The 19098-nt window shown below is 39.1% G+C and overlaps 1 protein-coding gene across 13 annotated transcripts in view; it reads left to right on the top strand.

The window, feature by feature from the left end:
• The window catches only part of ENAH (ENAH actin regulator), a 181462-nt gene extending 163105 nt beyond the window's left edge, over positions 1 to 18357 (top strand). For 7 of the 13 annotated variants that reach the window (XM_034764679.1, XM_034764681.1, XM_034764689.1 and 4 more), the window contains 7 exons: positions 169 to 217; positions 2130 to 2196; positions 5048 to 5077; positions 5285 to 5347; positions 11331 to 11409; positions 12378 to 12435; positions 17398 to 18357. In XM_034764679.1, the coding sequence (XP_034620570.1) occupies positions 169 to 217; positions 2130 to 2196; positions 5048 to 5077; positions 5285 to 5347; positions 11331 to 11409; positions 12378 to 12435; positions 17398 to 17435 (384 nt within the window). In that variant the 3' untranslated portion in view covers positions 17436 to 18357. The remainder of the gene's footprint in view (positions 1 to 168; positions 218 to 2129; positions 2197 to 5047; positions 5078 to 5284; positions 5348 to 11330; positions 11410 to 12377; positions 12436 to 17397) is intronic. The other 6 variants (XM_034764682.1, XM_034764683.1, XM_034764688.1 and 3 more) reach the window with 2 other exon arrangements.
• The last annotated feature ends 741 nt before the right edge of the window (positions 18358 to 19098 follow it).

Genomic DNA, 19098 nt, shown 5'->3' with positions numbered 1-19098 from the left:
TTCTTACAAATTTCTTCTGTACTTCTAGTGAGATTTTATGTGAACAGAGCTCATTAACTGCCTGAAAAAGATTTAGCTATAAAAATATAAACAATTCCGTTAAACAACTTTACATCAATCTGACCAGATTTGCAGGATTCTAAAGCTTTTTCTCCTCATTTTAATCAGGAAGAATCAGAGCCTTCAACTTCTAAGCCTTCTTCAACAAGCACACCTGGTAAGTAGTATAAATCTGTGAAGTGCACTTTAACTTTTCAAAATTCCCTTTAAGTGTTAGTGCTGAAGTTTTATTAAAAACTGTTTTGTTATGGTATCAGAATTCATAATCCTGAGTGTTTTATCATGAAAATGAAATGATATAAGTATCTTAGTATGATCAGTAGTTAAAAATAAATCTTGTTTTATTCGTTGGTAATAATTTGTCTAAAGCTCAAATTATCCCCATTTATGGTTAATCTTAACTATTTTCTCTTATGTTACTGTCCACAAATCCACTGATAGCCTTAATATAAATAGTACACACTCTTTGAACAAAGTTGAGGTGAACAAAGTCATGCGATTTTTAAATAGGTTTGTTGTCTGACATTTACCATACATAGCTAAACGTAAAACTGCACATGAAATGTACAGCTGCAAACACGTGAACTGGATTCAAAGTTTTAAAAAATTAACAGAAGCTAATGGCAATGTGTTTGCAGGATAGGCAGTCATTGATATAATAGTATTATGTGGGGACAAAGCTGTAAATGTAGACTACTGAATTTGCCATCTGTTTTTTGTCCCATAATCAAAATCTCATGTATTCTGCCATTGAATGGCTAAGTCTCTGTTGCTATCCGGTAGTAGTGCAAACATCTCATACCACTGGGGAAGAGCAGGTGACATACACCAAGAGAAATTGCCCCAGAACTCCCATCTCAGTGCAGGGACCCACTGAGTTGAGTGTGTGGGAGTAAGAGGCAACTGGCAGCCGCCTTCTCTGTTCCCTATCAAGCAAATTGCCTGACAACAATCACAGGACACTGGCGGGGATAGGAGTTCAATGGGGGGAAAAAAACAGACTACTATGGTCAGACCTGGACTATTGGCAGTTATTACTGTATCCTGGCAAAGTATACTTGTATACTAATATCTCTAAACTTATATTAGTAAAGTGTATACCTCTAATATCTCTGCAGCATGGCTCCTCCTCTGATATATAATAACTACAACAGGACTCTAGACAGAGTAATGGACTTTTATTTGTTGCAGTTAATCACAAATAGCTGATTCTTGGCTGTACCCTGCCAGTGACTTATGCAGTCATCCTTAACTGTTAGACAGAAGTGCATTTCATTGCCCATGATCATGTACCCTTATTTATATCTCGAGTAGGGTTACCATAGATCCGGATTTTCCCGGACATGTCCGGCTTTTTGGGCTCCAAATCCCCGTCCGGGGGGAAATCCCAAAAAGCCGGACATGTCCGGGAAAATCGGACATGCGGTGCCGGGCCGGCGGAGCGGGGCCGGGCCGGGCGCTCGGCCCCCCTTACCTGCTTCGGGCTTCCCGCGACTCAAATGTTCGCGGGAAGCAGGGGAGGGGGCGGAGACTTTGGGGAGGGGGCGGGGGCGGGGCTGGGGCCCCTTTAGTGTCCTCCTTTTGGAGGCACTAAATATGGTAACCCTAATCTACAGTGCTGTAGGTGACTCAAGGTAGTGAGCCAAAACTTCTTGGAGAGAATTTCTAATAGAACTGAAAACATACTCCACTAGATGGAGCACAGAACTTGAGTATACATGAGGCTAGCTTTCAACATTAATATGAATACAATGAATCTAAAGAGGTGATTGTTGGAGTAACACTTAAAGGTCCCAGCCGATCTTATGGCCCTCTTGCACAATGTACTATACAAAGACAAAGTGAAACAGTTAGGTGATACCTGCACTACACATAGTGTAACTGATCAAAATAAATAAATAAAAGATAATCGTTTTCCAGGTGGTCGTTTAATTTTGAAGAATTAATGCAAGATGGTAAAAGTTAAGTATCTTAAGTCCATAGCTACCTGACGTTACTTCATATGCATTGTTAGTGATGAATGAATATGAAAGCTGGTGTCTCTAATGTTTTTATTTATATATCTAAAGAACTAACAAGGAAACCTTGGGAAAGAACAAATACAGTGAATGGAAGCAAGTCACCTGTTATCTCCAGGTACATGCTTTTTAAACCAGTACTTATCTTTTTCAGATGTGCAGCATTGTCATTACTCGTTGTGCATAAAAAATATTGGAATAAAAATAATAAATACCATCTAACTATTGTAAATAAGGCAGCTGAATCGATTTCATTTCTGATGTTTTTATGGGTATAGGAATATTGATACTGAGTTTTGAGGAGGATTGAGGAATGAATGCAACCCCAGCAGGGGGACCGAAGCCTGAGTCCACCCAAGCCCCACTGCCGTGGGTGGGGGGGGCCAAAGCCCAAGCCCAACTGCTCTGGGCAGTGGGCCAAAGCTGAAGATCAAGGCTTCAGCCCCAGGCAGGGGGCCTGCAACCCGGGGCCTGCCACCCAGGGCTGAAGCTCACAGGCTTTGGCCTGGGGCAGTGGGGCTCAGGCATCAGCCACGGGCCCCAGCAAGTCTAAGCCAGCCCTGGTGACCCCATTCAGAGGGGGTTGCAACCCACTTTGGGGTCCCGACCCACAGTTTGAGAACCATTGTTTTAAACAATGGTCTGTGGGACACATGCTTTCATAACCAATGACCAACCATCCTTCAGGGATAAATTTACATTCTTGGTGCAATCAGAAGGAAAATGAAAAAGTTCATAACAGGAGTTCATTTCTATATCAGATGTTTTGTTAGTGCTATATCTTGCCTGAAACCAAGTTTAACCTTGTGGTCCATCTGTGGAGTCTAAACTTGGTTTTAAAATCTGTGGTGTTCTTCGAGTGATGGTACCTACTGTATTACGCTGAGGGTTTACACATGCGCACCCTGCGTCTGTACCACCATGCATCCAGAGCTGGAGAATTTAAAAGTAGTAGTGTCAGTTGGACTGCACGTGCTCCCTGAACTGGCCTTATGGTTTCATCCAAGGTGATAAAGGGCAGGGCAGACCAACTTCATCTCCAGTTCCTTCTCACTGCCGTATGGTCCAGGTTGGAACAATTGCTGTCCATTTGCTTGTGACGCACTTTCTCAAGCAACCTTGTATATAGTTAATTTTTACAAATTGTTGTTTTTAGGTAGTGTCTGGTAGTTTGAATAAAATAGTTTGGGGGCCTGTTTTTTGTTGGTTATCATGTTGTTTTTGTTGGTTCGTGTTTTTGTTGGTTATCATGTCAGCAGGAAGAGTTGGCGAGCCTGGGGCCATGATGGCGGGCTCTCCTTTCATGACTTTCTGTACTGATAAAATTTCCTCGCCTCTGCATCCCCAACTTCTGCCAAAGGTAGTCTTCCAATTTCACATTAATCAACCTATCCACTTAGCTATTTTCTTCCCGAAATGGCACACTTTGGAAGAGTAACAGAGACTCCACTCCCTAGATGTCCGTAGGGCCTTAGCCTTCTACTTACACAGGACAAAATCGACCAGGAGATCTCTGACTGTTTATTGCAATAGCTGAAAGAGTTAAGGGGCGGCAGTCACCCTCGGAGCGTGGGCCAACTCAACAAGAGCCCATGCTGCGACCATGGCCTCCCTCTAGGACGTGCCACTTCAGGATATATGTAGAGTGGCCACATGGAGTTTGAGTCACACCTTCGCTACTTATTATGCCTTGGTGCAAGACTCAGTGGCAGATGCCTCTTTCAGTGCAGCTGTCTTCCACTCATCTCTCCCATCTACATTCTTGTGCCCTTTTCCAACTTAGGTACTGCTTGCTGGTCGCCCTCAATAGAATGCAATAGGGACTATCACTCAAAGATGAGGAAGAGGTTACTTATCTGTAACTGGAGGTTCTTTGAGATGTGTGGTCCCTATCTGTATTCCACTTTCTGCCCTCCTTCCTCTCAGGGGCAGATCTGTTGATTTGCAGTGGAGAAGGAACTGGAGACGCAGTCAGTCCGCTCCTCCCTTTATAACCGTGGATGAAACCATGCAGCAAGTTCAGGGCACTTGCACAGACCAACAGACACTACTACTTTTAAATTCTCTGATTCCAGGCTCATGGTGTGCCGGATGCATGGTGCGCATGTGTAAACCCTCAGCGGAATACAGATAGGGACCACACATCTAGAAGAACCTCCAGTTAAATAACTTCCTCTTCATTTTTAAAACAGCCTTTATCATCATGATTGCTTCAATCAGATGAGCCGGAGAGCTGCCATCTCCTGTTAAGAATGTTTTATGACCCTCTGTAAGAATAAAGCTGTTTTCAGAACAGTCCAAGTATTTATTCACAAGTCTGAGTCTTCTTTCATAGCAGGAAACTGCCCCACCAAGATTTTGCCCATCTTCTAAATCCTCCAAAGAGAGATTTTGGCATAGTTTGAGTGAGTCGGAGCCTTTTAGTTGTATTTATGTAGAACGCATCCAGTCACACAAGGACTCCATATTTGTCACCTGGAAAGGTATCCAAAAAAGTAATTTTTTTTCTAGCAGCAGCAGATCCAAGCGGATAAAGGTCTTTTTTATTTAGAGCTGCCAAGACTCTTCCCCCATCAGCATTGGCCACGGACACTTCATGGGCTGAGGGGAAAAAAGCTTCAATAGAATGTGTGTTAAGGTTGCCATGGGAAGGTCCTTTCATACCTTACAAGTCACTGAAATCTTGACGTCTGTTCCTCAGCAAAGACGTATGCTGAGAACTGTCTTTGTGAAGGCCTTTCTGTCCCTAGTTAGTCAGTGAGCACGGCTGCTTAGAGTACATTGGTCCACTGTTTAATGCTTTGTCACCAAAGCTCAATTTACAGGTAGTAGGAGTCTCCTTCCTGCTAGGCCCTGCTTCAGTCTCCCTCTAACATATGCAGAGAAGACCTAAGTTGCATATGAGGATTGTTGGACATGTCTGGAAAAATTGACAAGTAAAGCAGGATTTTTTTTATCTTTTTTTCCAGAATAACTCAGCAAGGAGACTCAACAGGGAGGTTGGTATTCATAGTAAATGTGCAAAATAAATAAAATACCTACTTATCCTATTTAAAATTAAGCTTCTAAATGACTTAAGTATCCTTTCCTTTAGTGTTCAGGATTTAATTGGTATAGTAATTTAAACTGTAAAATAAATCATTTTCTAAAACTGCATATAACCTAGTTCTAATATAGCCTAAGTTAGTGTTTTTCCCCCTTCATAGACGGGAGTCTCCATGGAAAAATCTGATTGTTTCTGAAAACAGGTCCTATGATTCATTAAACAGGTATCATCCTGTTAGGGTTTGAGACTTTTTTTTAAATTAACCAACTTGACTAGAACAGGGCTGGGCTTTTTCTACATGGATTGGTAATCACCACAAACACAAATGATATAAAGCAGGGGTTCTCAACCTTTTCCTTTCCGAGCCCCCCCTTGCCTCCCCCCCCCCCCATGCAATAAAAACTCCACAGGAGTCACAACAACTGTTTTTTCTGCATATAAAAGCCAGGGCCGACATTAAGGGGTAGGAAGCAGGCAGTTGCTCGGGCACCGCAAAGCTAACTTGCTTCAGCTTCAGCCTAGGGTGGCGGGGCTCAGGGTCCTGGGCTGCAGTCCCTTGCCGTGGGGCTTTGGCTTTCTGCCCTGGGCCCTAGCAAGTCTACTGCGCGCCATGCGTGGCAGCCTCCCCTCCCCCTCCCCCCCCGAAACCTGCTTGTGGCCCCCCAGGGGGCCCCGGACCTCTGGTTGAGAACCACTGACATAAAACTCCTCTTAACAATTTGTCTGTCTTTCCTTCAGTTATAGTTGTATCCATATTCAGAATCCTTAAAGATAGGTAGCTTCATTGGTAATTTTAAATGCAAGCCAGTTTATCTGCTATCAATTCAAAATAAGGTGCTTAAGATGTATGTCATGCTGCTTGGGTGCAATATAATTTCGGTTCATCCCCAATTGCAAGATGCACCATGTATTCCCATGTGATTTAAAATAATTCAAGATCTCATCAATAGTGACCCAAAGAACAATCCTATAGTCAAAAATAGATCTCATTGTAAAGTAATGCCATGCAACTTTTAATTTCACTTGTATAAAATATCTCAATTATACAGTAATTTAAACATGTGGATTACAGTATAACTGTATGTCTGATTGCAGCTTCTGAAGAGCACCTTATTAAGGTGTAATGTCCTGAGAAGCTACGGTTTTTCAAAGTAGTAAGATTGGCGCATAGAATCATCTAGCTACTAACTTCCCGAGAATGTATTTCATCCCAGAATGTATTTCACAACTGTTATCACCAGCTAAAAGAATAGATGCTGTTCATCATACAGTAAAGTTGATCTGCTCACTGAATAGATTTTGTCTAACATAAATGTCTAAAAGATCCTTATTTAAAAGAAAGGACATGGTAAATGCATACCCTGCTCATTCAACATATTAACATGTTTATGTTGCAAAGACATTTGCAGAATTGTGATTGAGTAATTTTGGGCATATTTTAAACTTTTGCGGGGAGTGAAACTATGCATCTGTCATACAAAGCAACTAATTTAGCAGTTTTTAAAATGCCAGTGTTCAAAGAGTTAAATTGTTTTTAAATAAAGTGCCTTAAGAAAGTACTTTAAAAGACTAAATATATTTCTGGATAAAATGGTACAGGATTAAAATAGTTTTCACTAAAAAAAAAAGCGTGGTGCAATCTAGAAAATTACTGACAAATTTCTCAACTTTTTTAAAATTGTTTTTGCTAATGTCTTTTTCATGAAAGCAAACACTGTGGTGACTACCTGTTCTTTTGTATGAAAAGTTCCCCCATTAGCTAATTATCTTTGGTGGTGGTATTTTGCATGTTAGCATGAATCAAAGCTTTATCTTGCATGTTTAAATCAAGTTTTCTTATTGCGCATTATAGTTGGCTCACAGTCTTGATAGGTAATGCTATGAATCACCACATGGGGGAGCTCAGAAGCAATCTCAGGAATTCATGACAGGTTTCAGAGTAGCAGCCGTGTTGGTCTGTATCCGCAAAAAGAACAGGAGTACTTGTGGCACCTTAGAGACTAACAAATTTTGAAGTTGATGGATTTCCACTCCATACGGCTAAATGCATTATGCCTTGCATAATGACAGGTTTCAGGAATTCATGGTTGAGATATTTTGGAGGCTGTGTTTTCATTAGATAGTAGTTTCTCTTGGCAGTTACAAGTGCAGCTGTGAGAAATGAAGGGTACCAAATAGTGTAAGTGGAAACTTTAGATTTGACTGAAATTTTTAAAAATATCAAATTCCAAAGGAAATTAGAGTTGATAGGGTTGATTGAACAAAATACCTTTTATTGCAAGAAACCAAGGCATCGATGAAGGAAAAACATATAATTTTAATGTCTTCACACGGAGTAGTAGAATTTAGGTTTTTCTATTCTATAGACCCTTTCCTATCCAGTTCTCAGACAAATTATGATTGTAATGTTGATGGGAAATGTGACTAGGAGTGCAAACACTGGCAATGTTTTTTAAAGCTCTAATCCATAAGCAGTCTGTGTTTGTAAGGGCTAAATTCTGCCGTTCCATGTATGTACTTTGTTCCTATTGTCATTAGTCAGCAATCACACTATTGGTCTCTGGAATAATAGCTCCCATTTTCCCACTCAGGGCTTTTTAGTCAGAAAGCAAGACACTGAGAGTGGGAACAGTTAAATGAGACTTGATGGAAATCCTCAGGGACTGATGGGCCATCTATGGAGTGTGTAGAAGAACTTTTGATATATGGAAAACTACCTGTGTGAAAACAAAAATAATGCTTAGATTCTCTTAACTAAATGTCTGAGGGACACATTTTGCTTCCAGCTTCTGTGTTCATTTTCAATAGTATTTGCAGATTTGCAGTGAAACAGCAATTGCTGGAAAGTTAACTTTGTAAGTTTCAAACAAGGAGTTTTTTTTATCTAGAAATATAGTAGAGTTCAGTATCTAAAGATTATACAACAGACTTCAGTCTGTGACTTGGCTTCATAGCATTAGCACAGACTGTGTAGTTGTTCTTTGGGGTGCAAGGTGAACTATAGTTTTCAACTACTTCCACTGTACAATTATTTAACTTTCCATATATTCTAACATCTTGTTGGCTCACAGTTTAGCTTAAAATCCTTGGATCAACTTTTATTTCAATTTGCTCTAATTCAGAAAATTTGAGGAGGTGTTTTTTTCTTCATATTACCCATGAAACTACTAAAATAAAATGCTGGATTCTTCAATCTGCACTGAGGATTTTGCTTTCTAGAAAAGGTGAACAGCCTCAGGGCTGTTCTACACTGTACCTAGGTCATCTTAACTACATCACTTAGAGCTGTGAAAAAATTCATACCCTGTGCAATGTAATTAAGCCAACCTAAGCCCTGGTACAGACACCTCTAGGTCGATGGAAGAATTCTTCCATCGACCTCGCTACCGCGTCTTGTAGAGGTGAATTTATTACAGTGACCGAAAGAACCCCTTCCATAACTGCAATAATGCTACGACAGTGCAGCTGCAGTTGTGCTGCTGTAGCATTTCTAGTGTAGACAAACCCACAGGCATATTGGTTTCAAGTGTCTCCTCTCCAGTATTACACTGTGGGCATAAATGTGTATTTTGGGTGTCAAATTTTTCAAATAGGTTAAAAAATGGCCTATATAAATTGGTTGGGGGGAAAAAATCTCAATTCTTGTATCTCAGATTTGTTTTTCAATTAATACCCTTTTGCACACACCACAGGCCTAGACTATAGTGCAGGGGAAAGCCCATGTTCTGCTTGGAATCACACAAGTTAGAAAAGTTTCTGTAATATTGGAAAAAGCTTATCTGGTAGCTGAGTGTACAGTACCAGTCCAACTGAAAAGCTGAGGCAGCGGGTGGGGAGTGGTAAAGTTTTTCTCCTTCCGTTAGAAATATTTTCCAGAGAGATTTCGATCAACTTAGGTAGCACTTAGAGGTTAACCAAGAATGGGTCCTACTGTTCTAAGCATTGTAAAAACATAGTGTAATAGACAGTCCATGTCCCAAAGAATTTACCCTTTGTCTTTTCTGTTTAGGCTATAAGGAAAAGGGATACAACTTGAAAATAATGATGAATTGCGAGCATTGTATTAGTTCCATGATATTTTTCTGTTCACTTTTGGGGCCGGGGGGATACAGCTTTCCTGAGTTTGGCTAAATGTAAAGGGATTAGCTAAATGGCAAGGCAAAGGAAAGAAGAGAAGACATTAAAAGGAGGGAGTTTTGACAAGCCCCAACCTCACTTTATCAGGTTTTTTTAATTACTCGTAAATTTTCTGCTTTGTGTTTATGGAGCTGTGGGAAGAACTGAGGCCATGTTATATATCCTGCATGGAGGGGAAATTTGTTGCTGAGCTGTGTCCCCATGCTGGCTTCTGCTCCCAGCCACAGACGGCCCTACTTTCAGTAAATAAAGCTTCATCTTGGGATGACAAAAGCTAGGAGAAAACACATTTTTTTTTTTTAAGTGTTTCTCTTACATAAAAGCTCCAAAGCCAAAAACTGCAGCCTCGCTCTACGTTCCTATTCAGAGCAGCGCAGCACAGAGAGACAGTGAAAGAGAACCTGCTTCCTCCTACCCCACTAGGGAGATTCTTTACCAAAAATACACCAGGTTAATTCTAACATAAGGAAAAGCAAATGTTGAAATCAGCTGTAAACTTAATCATTCTGCAAACAGAAGCATGTGGTTTAAAAAAATGGTCCCAGAATGACACAGAAGCAAGGTGTTAGAAGAAGAGAGGATTTCAAAAGTAATTAATTCACCAAAACTAAATATGAATTTTCAGCTTAAGTTGTTCAGTGTCATGGGGTAAATATGAAGAGAGACAAACATCAAGAATCTTTGGCAGAGTGGCCACAATTTTATTTAAAATACTCAATAGGTAAACTAGACAAGAGGAGTGGCCCATTCTGGATAGCAACGGGTAGAGGGGAGGGCAGAGGATGGCTGCATCAGGCATCTGCCGCTTCCTCCCATGCCACTCTGAGGGTCATATAGAGTCTACTGAACTCTCCAAGGTATGTGTAGCCTACCTAAATCAAGGCCCATGTGAGCCAATTTATTGCAGGGCCTGAGATCCTGGGTATGCTACTACACAGGAATTACTATCAAGTCTCAAAAGTGTCCAGGAATCCAGGGGAAGTTAACGCATAATTTTCAAGGAAGATGGTTGAATTTTATTCTTAAAACCTTCATCCCTTGCATGTACCCCAACAGCCCATCAGGCAAACATTTCCTGAGACATGAATATATCTGCAGTAAATATGTATGTTCCCAAGTGTGAGCGATGTACACTACATGGATGGAAGATGGCAGAAAACACAAATGTGGAGAGTTTATTGAAAACTTCCTATGTAGCTTGTTTATTTAAGAATGTTAGCTCTGCATGCAGAATTTTTTTTTAAATGTGGCAGTCTTCTGCAAACAAATTTATAGGTGATTTAAAGGAAAAGATTATGTGCATCAGAAATGTGTTACAACTTCCAAACTAGTAATTTCTGTAAATATTACAGTCATCTGGTTCACACAGTTTGCAAGCATGTTTTGAATAGATCAATCCAGCATTCTTTTTGGAGGTACACCATGTATTATATTGTAGCAAGGTCAGCATACTGCCTTCTTTAGTCAGAGGGGAAAGGTCATTGTGACATAGGCCCCTTTTTAATGAGCAAGAAGTTAAGCTAAAAAATAAAAATATATAAAAGATTTACAAGATAAATTTAGAGGGGATACTCTTCCTTTCTCATGTGCTCTTGGAGGAAAAAATAAGAGATCACTGAAAAAATAGTTCTGCTTGTTGAATTGTTCCTGTTTTGAACTAATAACTCATTATATATTATTTGTTTGCAGTGTTGTACCTGTGTTAGTTATGGTAACCTGAAGAACAGCTCTGCATACCTCAAAAGCTTGTTACTTTTGCTAACAGAAATTGGTCCAATAAAAGATATTACCTCACCCACCTTGTCATTATATATTAATGTAATATTTCCATGTCAGGAAAATGCCCTTTACTGGTGGTTTCCATTCTGTATGTACAGCTTTGGTGTTTCTTGGGCTGCCTACATCTTTGTAAAAATCCTCTTTTCATTCTAATTCTTTATCACAATCTTGGAAGACAGTAACTATTAAGAAAACACATTAATTTTTTTGGGGGGAATGTCTGCTTTGTAATAAGCCTACATACAGTAATTAGAGACCTGTAATACATCGCTTCTTTTTATGTTCTACAGACCAAAATCTACACCATCTGGGCAAACCAGTGCCAATGGAGTGCAGTCAGAAGGGCTAGACTATGACAGATTGAAGCAGGTATATAGTACCTTCAGTAGAAACCTTTTCAGAATAAGTAATAGCAGAACTGTTAAAGACTTTCAACAGTTCTTGATTTAATACCAAACTTTAACCTTTTCCTAGTTTCAAACCTAAATCCAGGAAGGTGTGTTTTTTGTTTTTGTTTTTTTTATATCTGGTTAAATACTTTCTACAAGCTGTAATTTTGCAATGACATATAGCAAGTCACGAATATAGTCTCAATATTGTTTTAACTGATAATGAATATTGTGTTTGATTTAATATTTTCAGCTATAACAAAAAAGTGTACCATCTTAACAATTGAGGAGAATGGTAAAGTTTTAGCAAGACAGCAATCCTTTGGATGCTTCTTTGTTGTTCTCAATGATTATCGATGATGCCAAGTTGAAAAGTACATTTTCACAAGAATTGTATTCCTTCACACTCTAGATTTAAATGCATTTTCAGAAAATCATTATCTAAAATATCAAATCAGCAATAGGAAAGGCGATAGAGATGAGAGAAGGGCATTATGGTAGCACTACTGTCAGATTCTACTTATTTTTATCTGTGTAACTGAGAATAATTTGTTGGTCTAGGTTCTCTCTTTGTTTTGGTCTTTCACATCTTATCTGCAGGGCAATTATAGTTATAGCTATGCCTCCTAGTTTTACATAAATTGCCACCACTTGTTGTGGGAGAACATGAAATTTGTGGATACATCGTTGTAACTCAGGTACCTCCTACCTTAGGTGGGATAAGCGCCGTATAAATCAGTTATAAGATTTGGGCAGCATATTTTTAAAATAGGATTTTTATTACTCACTAATAGTAAAGGAGTTTAAGGGTGAATTTTGAAGATATAGATACAGACTGGAATATAAGTTTGAGAAGTTTCAAAATGAACGAAAATTAGAATTTCATTTTTTCTTACCTGAAAGTTTAAACCACACTAATTTATTATTACTTGTATTCTGATACCATAGGATATTTTAGATGAAATGAGAAAGGAATTAACAAAATTAAAGGAAGAACTCATTGATGGTGAGTATGAACTTGATTCACTACATATTTTGGATCTCCAAGTCTTAAAGAATGGATAAGCATTTCTTAAAGGTGAAAAGATGCAGAAATGGAAACTTACTTTCAAGATTCTGTCTACATTCTGAGGATTCTAGAATGCCAAATTCATGATAGAACTGCTCTTTCTAATGTTCACTCATTTTCTCACTATCCTGTAGTAAAAGAAAAACTAACTTATCCTAATTGTTTTGATTATTCTTGCACAGTCAGGTACTTTATACCTTATCTGCAGGGTTTTTGGATAGAGCAATGATGCTGAACAATGTCTGTCTTTTAAAAGTGGATGGATGGGTGCAGAAATTGAGCAAGATCCTCCTTGCAGATGTTTACCATCTCATGATGTTGCTTTAGTTTAGGAAAGGCAAGATTGTCATATAATAATGTACCACTTAAAAGCCAGAGCAGTTGAGTCACATATTTCAAAGCAGTCAGTATTTATCCATTTTAGCCCAATGACTGCTTTCAACATTGTATCGTAATTCTTGATATTTGGTGTTTTTCTTAATCACATGATTCAAGGAGGTGGGATTTTACATTAATCACAGCTTTCATTTTAAAATAAGTAGATTTCTAACCCTCTTGGGTTTTGGAGAGTTTGAAAATATGACCACTAAAGGCTCAAAAAACCAAAAGTCAAATAACTCCAAAATTGTTGTTTTAATTTCATAATTTGAAAACCAGTCTCAGGATTTTTTTTGGAGGGTGGCGTAGGTGTTTTTTTTTTTTTTTTTTTTTTTTTAAATTTGGGTTGGCAGTATTGATGACACTACTTAATATTTATCATTAATCATTATAATCAGAGTAGCAGAGTCAAGGCCAGATTAAGAAATAGGCAATATAGGCATGTACTTAGGACCCAATTCAGACAAAGGAGAGACAACCTGAGTGGTTCTGTGACCCTGTTCACCAGGTCACAAAGCTGCTTATTTAAATTTAGTCCCACTGCCCCCCTGTCATGATGGAAGGATGGTGAGGTCAAACCTTAATGGGCAATGGGGTAGCTAGCACTGCTGCTCCTCCTGACTGTCATGGGGCTAGCTGTTGCACCAGTAACTGAACCAGACGACCACCCTGAGCTTGGCTGCCATTATCCAGGTGCTGGAATAGGGAAGCCAGCCAGGAGAGGGACCGCTCAGAGACCTGGGGAGGCAGGGACCAGGAGGTTAATGGAGCAGTGTCCACACAGCAGGAGCTAATAGCTGACTGACCTGGACAGGAGAGGAGTAAATTAATCCTTTTCTATCCAAGCCAGTCAGTGACTGGCTCCTAGTGCATGGATGTTGCTTAGTTTAAACTAAGCAGCATCTGTGTATGTTTGCCTAGTGTCCAGTGATGAGTTAATCAGCCCTGAGCAGAGTGGTTGTTGGCTACTTTCACATTATATAGAAAATAGTATGTAGTCTGGAAGCATAATTTAGGAAAATATTATTCTGTGGACCAAGTTAGTGATGGAAAGATAAAGGAGGTATCATTTGATTCATAAAAATCTAGTCATAATTTCAGTGGTGTCGCCCTCTGCAGCATAGCAGGGGGAAGACACTCCTCTCCCTCAGCTCCCAGGTCCAGGTCCTCTGATTGGTGGAAATCTTGATAATACCTTGTAATTGGGAATGGATTGAGTTGGGTATCATTCAAAAGCCCTTTTCCCACTAACACAGTGGTACAAAACATGACAAATCTAAAATAAATATGTAGCTATATACTTGAGAAACTGTTTAAAAATCACCTTTTTAATTATATTTTAACACAGGGTTGCATTGCTTACATAAAAATGACAATGATCTTGGCTAATCCTAAGGAAGTTAGCCTTGACATGTAGAACTGAAAACATTTATTCATCGAAGTCACTGTTGGTATTGTCTCCATCAGGGGCACAACAGCTACACACATTGTCACATTGATCTTTGTCCGTGGCGCACTCATACATCTCCATACAAGGCAGGCTTCTGGCCAGTCATTTGCAGGGCAGTTAGGATCTGGCCTTTATATACTAGCATTTGATTAGCTGAAGGATTGATTCAGGAGCAGGTGTAATGCACCCCTTGTCAGTGGCAATTTTTCTCCATTTGTCTGCTTCTTGGAAAACATCCACCACTGTAACTCTGCAAGTGTTGTAATGTTAGTCTTCAAATGGTAAATTTGACATATGGACGACTCCTAGTGCATTTATGATCTCATCAGTGACTGTCTCAGCTGTGCCAAGCATCTTCAGAATGAGGGAGAGAGGCTTAGTTGAATCAAATGCCTTCCAATAAGATCATTTGGTCTTTCCAGCTAACCTTGCAGTGGTGTTAAATCCTGAAAGGGCATGGAAACCTGGCAGTGTGGTGGCTTTTGGTGGTTCAAATGATAGTAACACATTGCTGAGGGATATATAGCAAGTCTGTTCCCCAGCAGCAAGCACTAAAACAATCTTGCAGAAATCTTGGGTAGGGTCTCACAGAGAGCACTACACCTATGTCTTGTGCAAAAATCCAGAGCTCCAGAGCACCTGTTTCTGTGGCATTGATGGCATGCAAAATAATTGTAGCGTCAGCCTCCTCATGGGACCTACAAAGAACTCACAGAACAATGCAAGGCAGCAGCTTCATTACACCATGCGACAACAAAATTCTTTGAGTAATTCTATGCGTGCTGGAGTGTTTTTCCTGCAAGGTGTGTGTGGTCAGCTTGTTTGTGTGAGTATGAGACAGTAGCTTCATTGTGACATTGAAGATGTTTGTGGAGTCAATTATTTTGATTTGGACAGGCACAGTACTACTGAGTCTCTTCTTTCTGGTAATATTTTTAATGATTCCGCTGCATACCTGAAAAACAAGAGCATGCGGGTGCTGTGTTATGCCCACCAACTCCCCCAATGACTTCCATTGCTCTCTTTTTCATGTGATAGGCCATTGTCTGAACCAGCTGAAGAGAAGGGAACTGGCAACCTTTAAACAACCCGATTTCCTCTTTGAAATTCCTCTCGTATATCAGGGTCAGACTTTTCTACACCTCTTACTTCAGTGAGATACCAGGCAATCATTGCCAAATAGTTGGTTAAATCGAAAGCAAAAAAGCATTTAACTAAGTCTTCTAGTGCTGAGGTGCAAATTCCAATTAGCAGTCCTGACAGATCAAATAAAGAGCAGCAAAGACTCAACCATCTTAATGTATCACCGCACCATCCCGAAAGTTGGCTTTGTCGCAGATTCATCATCTTCAAATTGCTTGATCCATTCTGCGATATTGAAGCTCTCCTTTGTGCACAATAGGTCATTGAGAGTGGAATGCACACTAGATGCATGGAACAGGTCTCGTAAGTCCTGTACCCTTTGGGAGTTCAAACACATCTTTATGCTTTCCAAAGAAGACATGTAGGTAGCATTTTTTAAGGGCAACAAGTGCTTGGGTGTGTTCTTTTATAGTATATCTCAACTTTTTCCCTTTAAGAATTTGGTTCACAGTACTGCCACTATGCAAAATACCTGGGGTCTCAGGAATGCCAGTGCCATCAACAAAGGAGCCAATTTCACATATCACTGTAAAGATATGGGGTTAGACTGGATGACCTCCTGAGGTCTCTTCCAACCCTGATCTTCTATAATTCTATGATATGGGTTCACTTCTTATAGCATGTAAAGTGCCGCCAAGCATTGTTGTGTTTAACCAGTCTTCTGCGATATTATTCTCCACAAATTCAGCTACTGGTTGGTATTTTTCATCTCCTTGTTGGTGCCTAAAAATGATCAAGACCAAAGTAAAAACAAGGATTTTATAATAAATTACTTAGGGATTGTAATTAATTATATGATGTAATGTATGTTATGCAACTGTGTGCATACTATTTGCAGATGGATTCCAGTAATTTCTGGCTAGATGCTGTTGTCTAACCAGTGCCACATTATAACTCCTTTGGCATAATAAACAAAGCTGATTATCAATACCTCTGAACCGCTTCTTTTTTGTAGATGATTGCAAATCAACCTGAAGCACTCCTTCCATTTATAGTAATCTGTAACATTAAAAAAATTAATCAGGTGGTATGTTCTGAGCATTAACTGATAACACAGTACTGTCAGTCAAAGGCCACAATTTAACTTTGTGAGGGCTGCAAATTTGACATGCATATGTTAAAAAAATGTTAACTTTTAAACATTTTCTCAAATTTGTATCTACGTCATTGTTCTAAGTTTGTAATGTTTGGTGCCATTGTGCTTGTGGGAGAAAAGGACTTTTGAATTATACCCAACACAGCCCATTTCCAATGACACGGTATTATCAAAATTTCCAAAAAACAGAGGAACTGGAGCTTGGAACTAGTGGTGGAAGAGCCAGTGACACCACCTCCTCACCTTAGCAGGCCATGCTGCAGAGGGTGACACCATTGAAATTATGATAGTGTAGATATTTATGAATCAAATGACAGCTCCCTTCCCTTTCTATCATTAACTTGCCCCTGGAATTACTCATGGTCCCACACTAATTTTTCAATACTGGGATGAATAATTGTATGCATTAATGTAGCAGCTCCCTTGCCTCTTTTTTCTTCCCTTTTTTGCTTGCTTTGTCTTCTATGCTACATACTGTGACCACTTAAACAATATGGTGGAAGTCAGTATAGAACCCAAATCCTCCTCCTGACGTGTGAACTGGTGGTGGGTTCCCTCCATTAAAAAGGCAATAGTGTGGGCGGAGACAGAGAGAAACAGACTGAAGTATCAAATATCAGAATATTTTATACCGGGAAAAAGATGTAATCTGGGTCAGAATTAAATTCTGTTTCATGGTGTCAAACAATCTTAAGGTCCAGTATACTGTATTTTTAACAAGATGGCTTCTGGTAGGATGAACTTTTTGTTCAAAGGACAGACGTGTCAGTCTAGGCGAGTGTATTTTTTAAATATGTAATGTTAATTTATGCTTTTTTCCTTCCCTAATCAGCAATCAGGCAAGAACTGAGCAAATCAAATACTGCATAGAAAGACTAGGACTAAGCCAATGTGACTCTTTCACTTGGTATAAAGTCGACTACATTTTGTGAGCTGTTAGAAGAAACTGGAGACAGACACTTGGAAGGAGGGGAAAACGACATTCTGAAAACTTTCAGACACATCACTCTGGTGATATGCTTTTTCCTTCCTAGTTTGCTGCTTTTTTCTGACCTTTACAGCAGGGTGGAAAAGAGTCTTAAAAGTTACTGTAATGATTATGCAGAAATTCCCACATTTGTCAGACAAGATCACAGTGCATTGAGATGTTCTCATGTCAAGATAAAGTTGCACATATTTCAGAATTCATTGTTAACACAAAAAAGGAGAAAAGCTTGGGAAGGCTTTTCAGAGAGGTTTTCTTTATTAATGAAGGATTTAGCAAGCTATACTGTTGTACTGCAAATGTATCTCAGGTTTGTCTTCCTATCATATTTGATATTTCCATTAATAACTTCAAAGAGCAGACATGTAAGTTCAGATCACAAAATATGAAATAATTAGAAGTGTATGCTTTAAAGGGAATATCACCTAGAAAGCGATGGCATATCAAGTTTTTGGAATTTTATGATAGGAAGCCTCTCTAGTTAGCCTTCATGCAATTTTGTAAACAAAAAAGCAAGCAGTCCAGAGTTTAAAGATGTAGATGCCTTCCTAAATCGTTACAATGCTTTACCAAATCTAAGACTTCTACATAATACAAACCAGTGGTCAAATGTAAATCATTAGTATGTTGTAGATTTACAGTAGATTTTCAGACTTTTTTTTAAGATTTATGCATGTGGATATTTTTGTAAGGTAACACAACACAATCAGCTTTTTAATTAAACAAAAAACATTGCATGTCATAAATATTAAGTAGCCTTTTTCATTTTTAAGGCTTAATTAATGCCAAGGAAAAAAGTTGGGGTGGGAGGGGGGGGGAAGGTGACAGTTTTGGTTTAAAAATATTTTGATTAATTTCTGCACTATTTTTCCTCATATTACATGCATGTGTAATAATGAGGAAAATGTTGTGACTTTTATCAGTAACCATGTTAACAGAACCAGGTACTTAATCCTTTTTGTATCATTTCTTGAGTTATTTGTATTTCCGATTCATTAATGGTTCTAAAACTCCCATCTCATTTTTGTTTCATTTCTTTACTTGATCAAAATCCAAGTCGATTTAAATTTATCAGCTATTACCAGTGATGCACCTGTGGTAATACAGGATGCACAACAATTACCGGCTCCTGTATTCTCTGAGGCTGCTTTTTGACTCTGAGGAAACAAGGGCAAGGGCTATGATGGAGCATTAGGTCAAAGCAGAAAAAGGGAAGCAGAAGAACAGTAGTGGGGCAGCATTAGCTTTAGAGAACAAGGTGAGAACTTTTCAGGGGAGATGACACTTTCCTCTTTCCCATGGTTTAAAAAATTGTTAAAACACCTCATATGTACAAATCTTAGTTTAAACTAATAAAATTCAGTGGAATAAAAATCCTGCAAGGCAGATCCGTAATACTTTGGGAAATATTGTGGATCAAATCTGCACTTTTTCATTGCATCTTGAATTTTTCTGAGCTGTAATAGTGCCATATTTTTTTGCTATCTGCTGATTAGGAAAAAAAAAAATACCTATGGTTTTGGAGGCATTATTCATGTTACAGCTTAC

The sequence above is a fragment of the Trachemys scripta genome, chromosome 3, assembly GCF_013100865.1.
Source record: "Trachemys scripta elegans isolate TJP31775 chromosome 3, CAS_Tse_1.0, whole genome shotgun sequence".
Lineage (NCBI taxonomy): Eukaryota > Metazoa > Chordata > Testudines > Emydidae > Trachemys > Trachemys scripta.
This window is presented reverse-complemented; position numbering and strand designations above follow the sequence as displayed.